Below are 7425 nucleotides of genomic sequence, written 5' to 3'. Positions count from 1 at the left end.
GGAGGAAAAAGAGAAAAAACTAGATATTAACTAAAAAATCTGACCAAATTTTGATTTTGGATGAAAATGGCAACAAAATTGAAACCACAAGGACCTAGATTCAAAAGGTTTGAGTTTTAGACTAAAGTGACAAAAGTGACTAAACCTCAGGGACTATTTTAACAGTTTACTCTAAACAGTATCTTTTAGACCAATCGTGTATTACACGAGTTTAACCTAGTTAGATAAATAAACAAACTTTTCGTCAAACAGTTCGTTGAACATTTAATTAATTCACCGCCAACACTATCACATAACACAATTCAAAACATTTTATTAATACAATATATAGACCAACCGTGCATTACACAAGTTTAACCTAGTTAAATAAACAAACAACCTTCTAATCACATCTAAAGTAAGAAACTACATTTTCAAGGGGTCGAAATTGCAACATCCACAAACACATATTCAAGTATTTAAACACCTGCAACATACAAAGGGTTTCAACTTTCAAACTTTTGAAATCAACAATCAAACAAGATGAGCAACAGTTCACTAACATCATCACCGGCGAGATCATCGATATCTACGACGGCGATTGTCGGAGCCAGCGGAATCTCTTCATCCGATGAGGTCTACTTCTCAGCCGATCTCACCACTTTTCAAGAACGTAAAGAAGAGGCTCTTAGAGGTATATATCTTCAATATTTTCACTAGATTATGTCAATAGATGATGTGGGTTTGTTTTATTATTCTCATTTATGTAATAAAAATATGTTCTTTGCGTGTTTGGAGTGCCGGAAGCGGGTTAATTTTGACTCTTTGTGGTCAAACATGTTTGGTTGACTTTTTGTGGTCAAACTGTTTGGGTTTAGAGTTGATTTGTGTTGTTGATTGGGGTCTGAGGGGTTTTTTTTTTTTTTTTTTGCCTTAGGTTTGAATTTTGGGTAAATTAGATTTTTCGTTCTTTATGTTTGATCGGATTGCTATGGATGCACTTTAACTTCAATAATTACAACCAGTCCTTTATTTGTAAAACTCATTACACTCTTCGTCCTTTAGCACTAACCAGGTTAAGATTTTCCGTTAAATATGGCATGCGCCTTGCAAATAAAGGACTGTGACTGTAATTATTGAAGTTAGAGGGCATCCATTCGAATCCGATACAAACATAAATGACGAAAAGTGTAATTTACCCTTGATTTTTTGATTCTGTGCATCTTGCTGCTTTGACTTTTTGTGTCAAATAAACAGTTTTATACTGGTAATTTTAAAGTTGAACGGATTTTAGGGTTTTTGGGAAGTTGTTTTTTTTATTGAGTTTGGAGTTGATTATTCTATGTAAGACGTTATAAAATTCTGAATATATCGTTGCAACATTTTTATCTACGTTGTTCAAAATCGCACGGGTCAAATATAATCAATGTCAAATAAATAGTTTTTAAGAATTGAATTAGGAAAGATATATTATTAGCATGTGGAAAGATGCCATTGAATACAATAGTTACAGATGTAAGATGGTTTAGTGTTTGCAATGCAGCCTTGAAAGAGGATTTGATGGCAACATTGAACAAGGAAGTTAGGATGTTGGATGAAGACAGTTGGATGTTTGAAGGGCCTCGTTCTCGAATCCACCTTATAACTCGACCAGGTAAACCTTAGTTTTCGCGTCTCAAATTCGCCTTATACCTTATTCCATTAGGAGTGTTCGGGATTGCTTAATACAACAGTTTAAATAATTAAAATCCCAAACGTGTCGATTAAAATGTTTAGCGTTCTATAACTTTCAGGCGGTCTTCTAAGCAAACATGCGGAAACGATGAAGCTTACCCAGAAAAGGAATCAAAATGCTTCAATCAAGTAGAAAATTTTGGTATTTTATGCATGCCATATTTGTGATCTAGCATTCTTTGTAGTGACATTATGTATTTCAAAAACAATTATTATAATTTAAGCATTATTTAGTAAATCTTGATTCTTGAATGGTTGATATGTGAATCAAAGGGTTAGTTGAAACATAAACGCGTTATGAGGAAACGAAAAGAGGAACATGGAGAAAACCGAGTTGTTATCAAAACGCTAAATCCCTATCCGTTTTGCCATATCCAGGCACTAGTTCAGAACAAAATCTATACAAACGGGTTAAATTACGCTTATAACCTTTTCCAACTGTGAAACCCTAACACAATGTATACCCATAACCCACCCTGATCGCAAAATACAAACCTATATCACCAACAAGAACACCGCCCGCACTTGCCCAAACAAGTAAAGCACCCGCATTTCAAACACGAAGGGCATTTAAGTAACTTCACATCCGGGCATTTCAGTTTCGGCCACCAGCAACAAGAGTTCCAGTTAAAACAACAGCAGCGTCCGAGTCCCAAACAATCCGGGCACTTTGGCTTGCCGAAACACTTGTTGCACGTCGGGCACTGAGGTTTCGGGCAGCGTGGCCGACCGACTTTTATACAACAACAATAGCAGCCGGCAGTTGACTTCCCGGGGTTTGGCTTTTTTGGTAACCTGACCTTTAGTTTGATCTTTGTGAGTTGGGTTTTAGTGGTCATCGTTTCCATATCGTAAATGAACTTGTAAAGATGACGAATGTAATCGGGATAGAGTTCTAAGTTGCAGTGGCCACCGCCTTTGACCCACAAAGGTTCATACGGGTCCTTAGCCATCTTCCATAGTCTGTTTCCGTGTTGCCAGTTTACAACATCGTCCTCCGTACCCTGACATGTTTACATGAAATCGGGTCAAGTGGTCAACGCCAAAGTTCAAGAACATTAGCTGGCAAATCATGTCTTATTGCGTTTGTGTCTTATCGTGTTTAACAGGTCTCTGGCGACGTGAATAGCACAAGTATTAAACATGAATAATACTCATTTAAATACTTTATATCTCATGTCGATAACACAGTTGTATGTTTTAGGTACCAAGAAGAAAAAATATTGGATCTAGCCTCCTAATTTTATTTAGGGGCTGTTTGTTTACCTCTTAATGGTTCAGACCTCATACTGGTTCATCACTTAATAGTTCAGACTGTTTGTTTCATGAGCAGATGTCTGAATGGTTCAGACATTTGCCTCTGAATAGTTAAGATTTATACAGAGTCTGAATGGTTAAGACCTCTAATCTGAATTGGTCAGACATTTGCCTCTGAACGGTTAAGCATTATACAGGCTCTTAATGGTTCAGACCTCATCTTACTGGTTCAGCACTTAACCATTCAGATGTTGCCAAACAGCCCCTTATTTTTAGAAAAGTACAAAATCATGTAGTGTACTTTTTAGTAAACAGGCCTAATCGTGTCTTATACAGGTGACCTATCGCAACAATTTATAACATTAAAACGGGTCAGAACTTACGTGTATGACAAGTGTCGGGCATTTCACATTCCGAATTTTGTTAACATTCTGCGAGAATTAACAAGATAACGCGATCAAGTCACATAAACTGAAACCTTAAAAAGAATCTAAATAAATAAGATGGAGCACCGCCCTATTTACCTTGTAAATATCAAAGCAAAATCTGCAATCGACATGACAAACAACGCGGAGGCCAGAAAGAATTGCACTGTGTAAAACAACGCCTCTTAACCTCGGTAACTTAGAAGCCAAATGTAGTGTGGGCCCACTTCCAACCGACTGTCCGTATAGAATCAAGTCTTCCTGGCTGACTCCGTATTCGGTTTGGAGACACTCGTATACCGCCTCTATGTCCGCATACGTATTAAGCTCAGTTGGCTGAAAATCACGAAAAAAATAAAAACAAATATCAGAAGTATTTAACAATTAACAAGCTAACAAGACAAGAACCAGCTGAAAATTACAAAAGATAAAAACAAATATCAGAAGTATTAAAATAATTAACAAGACAAAACCCTGGGGCCGAATCTGTAAATGTATTGACTTTACAAACTATAAAGTCTATTTTTAGTTATACTTACGGGGTGTATGGATGTGTGTTTTATAAAGGGAGCTAATAAAGGTACACCCCTAAATCTATATTTTGACACCCTATATATTGGTCGTATACAAATATACAGGTCGTATACTAGTAAGAGAATGTCAATATATTTGGTTATGTAAGTATACGACTCGTATACATATATACTGCCCGTATATATGTTTATGGATCGTATATAAGGCTTGTATACATGCATACTGGTCGTATATATGTTTATGGATCGTATATAAGGCTTGTATACATGCATACTGGTCGTATATATGTTTATGGGTTGTATATAAGGCTCGTATACATGTATATTGGTCGTATATATGTTTATGGGTCGTATATAAAGCTCATATAAATGTATATTGGCCGTATACTTGCACAGCCAAACACACTCTGACATTCTGTTACTACTATACGACCCGTATAAACCTATATGAGTGGTACACATGATTGGGTGTGTGAATAAGATATTTAGGGTGTGTGAATAGTGGAGACCAGGCCTTTATAAAAAGTGGTTGATACATAACTATTAAACAACAGACAATGAAGTCGACCCATTTACCTTGCCGGATGACTCTCCATAGCCCGAATAATCATATCTGTTAAAGAAAAGCAGGACAAACAAAAAGAATATTATCAATTATATCAAATACAAATACCCCTAAGGTTTAACCACCAAAATAACATTTTTATCTATAACAAATCAAACCCAAAAGTCATTTAAAAAAAAAAAAAACATTTATTCAAGAAGTAAAATCTGAGAACAGCATGGATGTTGAAAAAAAAATGACTGAACTTTTTGGCCACAAAAGTAGAACCCTATTTGGCAGATGTAGTAACTAGCACAAACATCCCAATCTCTTATCAAGATGCATCAGAAATTTGTGTCTTTTTACCCTTTTGCAGGTAATTGATCAGTGAAAAAATGCTCACTTTATAGTGAACCAGGGAAAATAAAGTTAAAAACTTTCACTTTCACCTTTTCTGTTCTTTTTCCATTTTTCATCTTCACAAGATACAATTAACCTATAACCAAAAAGTTAAAGAAAGCTAGAACATGATTTATGGACCACATAATGCAACGGTTATTACGCGCTAATCTTGAAAACAAACCCGAATAGTTTCATGGAAGCACTCGATTTTACGGGGGTCATATTGCTACAGAAATCTTGTAATGATTCTTAATATTCTAGATACAAACAGTTAAAGAAAGCTAGAACATGATTCGTGGACCATATAAAGTAACGGTTATTACGCTTACGCGCTAATCTTGAAAACAAAGCCGAATAATTTCAGGGAAGCACTCGTTTTTACGGGTCATTTTGCTAATCGTATAGATCCATATGTATAATACTACAAACAGTAAAATCTTGAAATCCAACACCTATCACACATCACATGGATAAGAAGAAGAAGAAGAAGATCAAATCAACATCATGATCTAAAAATGCAAATTACCTACACTATTCAGTTTGTTCCATCATAAAAAGAAAATGAATGAATTACTTTTAGGCCCAAAACTTACACAAATTTAGTTCTTTTTTACCTTTTTAGTAACAAAATCTACACCAAGATTGGTTCATTCAAATGTACATCAATGGATCAAGATCCAAACTTTATCTAAAATTAGTGACTGCAGGATTAAAAAAAGCAAAACCCAACAAACTAGTAATCCCATAAAGACAGATAAGATGAACAGTTGCAAGATTAAAGAAAATAAATATTAATATTTCTTGCAAAAGAACAAAAAGCAAATCCCATTATACTCACAACAATATGCATATATTCATAACATAATGTTAATATTTGGGGGAACATTGATTATAAACAAAAGGTAGGTAAGAAACAGAGAAGAGAAAACGGACCCCATGAGATTGACCCTCAGATTGGCTTTGAGTTGAACAAATAAGTCAAACAGTTGACCCAAATCAGCAGCATTACCATGAGAATAGAGTAGAGTGAGTCTTGCATATGGGTTTTTAAGATAAAAAGCTACAATCTTGTTGCCTCTTTTTGTACACAAAGACAACACATCAACTGAACAACTACCACCACCATCATCAACACCACCGGCTGCTGACGTCAGCGGCATGGATGATGACGTGTATATAGCATTAAGCTTACCATTTTCTTGCTTCTTGATCTGGTAGGTGGGTGGTGATGGTGGAAAGAAGGCGAATTTAGCACTGAGATTGGATATTACACAACCCATTGCTACTGTTAACAGTAGCTACAACATTCTTGTGAAGATTGTGCTCATAAAGGTGTGATTTTTATGCAATTTGTGGTCAATTTAGGGTTAAAGATTTGTGGGTTTTGCTTGATTTGTTAAATAATGGAAAAATTCATCTGGGTTTTGAAGGGTTTTGAGTTTGGTGAAATGGGTATATGAGTTTACATGAGTTTATACCTTCTGTGATGAGTTTAAGCACAAATTGATGGTGGGGTTTCTTGATTTGTTTAAAAATGGTGAAAATATTGGTGGGTTTTGTAGAGCTTTGAAAAGGGTGAAATGGGTATCTTGAGTTTTGGCTAAAAAGATTAAAACTTTTTAGTTTTTACAAGTTTTACAGAAGGTTTACAGAAGGAAGTGGGTTGGAGAGAGAGAGAGAGAGAGATGGAGGGGTGAAGGGGGAGAGAGGCATGTGTTCAAAGATGGGAGTTTGATAACTTCATTGCTTGTAAGGTTTGACAGAGTGGGACCCACGGCCACTACACCCTATCCCTAAACGACAAATATTTTTTCAACAGGACTACACATGAGAGATATGAATATTGGTTCTATGCATTGTTTACTTGTACAATGGCTGTGTATGTAGAGATCTTGATGTACAACTCATCTTTCTTCTTCAGCCTTGGAAAGCATGTTGACTGGATCATGAGGTTTTGATGGGACTTGCCAAGTTGCCAGTTGTCTCGTTTGTGTGACACTAATGCATTTTAGTTATGAACTATAGGATATCGTTAAGATCCAAGTATTAGGTGACAAATAAGACAATTGGTTTATCGGGCAGGTAGAGGTGACAAAATAGACGGGTCGTTTGAATTCACATATGATCGACGACTTATGAACTGAGAGTGGAATGCTGATCACGCTGGTTGTGGTCAAGAGTAAGAAATGATATCATGAATGTTTTGATGGGGACATTGAGTGCTTATCGTTTGGATCAATCACCAATGGTAAGTCGCTATGTCCCGTCCTAAAAAGGAAGTTAAAAACATACAAAGAAGGTATAATGTATTGTCATTAGACATGAGTCTAACAATCAAAGTTTATGAGTTTTCTCTTTGTATCGTAATGGGTAAGTCATTTGGGTTGGATCACGAGTCAAAGCATAATGACTTTTTTTTGGTACGGTGTACGGTTGACCCATAACATATTCGTTAGGGTGGAGGGTATCCTTGCCGCAAGAAGGATCTTGGCAGGTGGAGCAACTAAAAACTAAGTTTAGGTGGCCTCTATGTGGCATTTAACTTGGGTTA

General features: G+C 36.1%; 2 protein-coding genes across 2 annotated transcripts; one reads left to right on the top strand and one right to left on the bottom strand.

The window, feature by feature from the left end:
* Positions 1-476: 476 nt before the first annotated feature.
* Positions 477-1951, top strand: LOC110897961 (protein SAMBA). Its single transcript, XM_022144696.2, has 3 exons — positions 477-673; positions 1523-1633; positions 1773-1951. Exons 1-3 carry the CDS (start codon positions 523-525, stop codon positions 1844-1846), a joined length of 336 nt encoding a protein of 111 aa, XP_022000388.1. The 5' UTR covers positions 477-522; the 3' UTR covers positions 1847-1951.
* Positions 1952-2029: 78 nt separating this feature from the next.
* On the bottom strand, positions 2030-6793 carry LOC110897960 (alpha/beta hydrolase domain-containing protein 17C). Its single transcript, XM_022144695.2, has 5 exons — positions 5808-6793; positions 4505-4541; positions 3495-3731; positions 3354-3401; positions 2030-2717 (listed from the first exon to the last, which is right to left on the bottom strand). The coding sequence occupies exons 1-5, from the start codon at positions 6152-6154 to the stop codon at positions 2214-2216; spliced, it is 1173 nt and encodes a 390-aa protein (XP_022000387.1). The 5' UTR covers positions 6155-6793; the 3' UTR covers positions 2030-2213.
* Between the last annotated feature and the right edge of the window lie 632 nt (positions 6794-7425).

The sequence above is a fragment of the Helianthus annuus genome, chromosome 13 (assembly GCF_002127325.2).
Source record: "Helianthus annuus cultivar XRQ/B chromosome 13, HanXRQr2.0-SUNRISE, whole genome shotgun sequence".
NCBI lineage: Eukaryota > Viridiplantae > Streptophyta > Magnoliopsida > Asterales > Asteraceae > Helianthus > Helianthus annuus.
The sequence above is the reverse complement of the archived record's forward strand: the minus strand, read 5'-3'. Positions and strand labels throughout refer to the sequence as shown.

Coding starts and splice junctions, on each gene's coding strand:
- LOC110897961 (XM_022144696.2), top strand. CDS start 523: ATGAGCAACAGTTCACTAACATCATCACCGGCGAGATCATCGATATCT. Junction 674..1,522: donor TAAAGAAGAGGCTCTTAGAG/GTATATATCTTC, acceptor TTTGCAATGCAG/CCTTGAAAGAGGATTTGATG. Junction 1,634..1,772: donor CCACCTTATAACTCGACCAG/GTAAACCTTAGT, acceptor TATAACTTTCAG/GCGGTCTTCTAAGCAAACAT.
- LOC110897960 (XM_022144695.2), bottom strand. CDS start 6,154: ATGGGTTGTGTAATATCCAATCTCAGTGCTAAATTCGCCTTCTTTCCA. Junction 3,402..3,494: donor TTTGCTTTGATATTTACAAG/GTAAATAGGGCG, acceptor TAATTCTCGCAG/AATGTTAACAAAATTCGGAA. Junction 2,718..3,353: donor GCCCGACACTTGTCATACAC/GTAAGTTCTGAC, acceptor TAAACATGTCAG/GGTACGGAGGACGATGTTGT.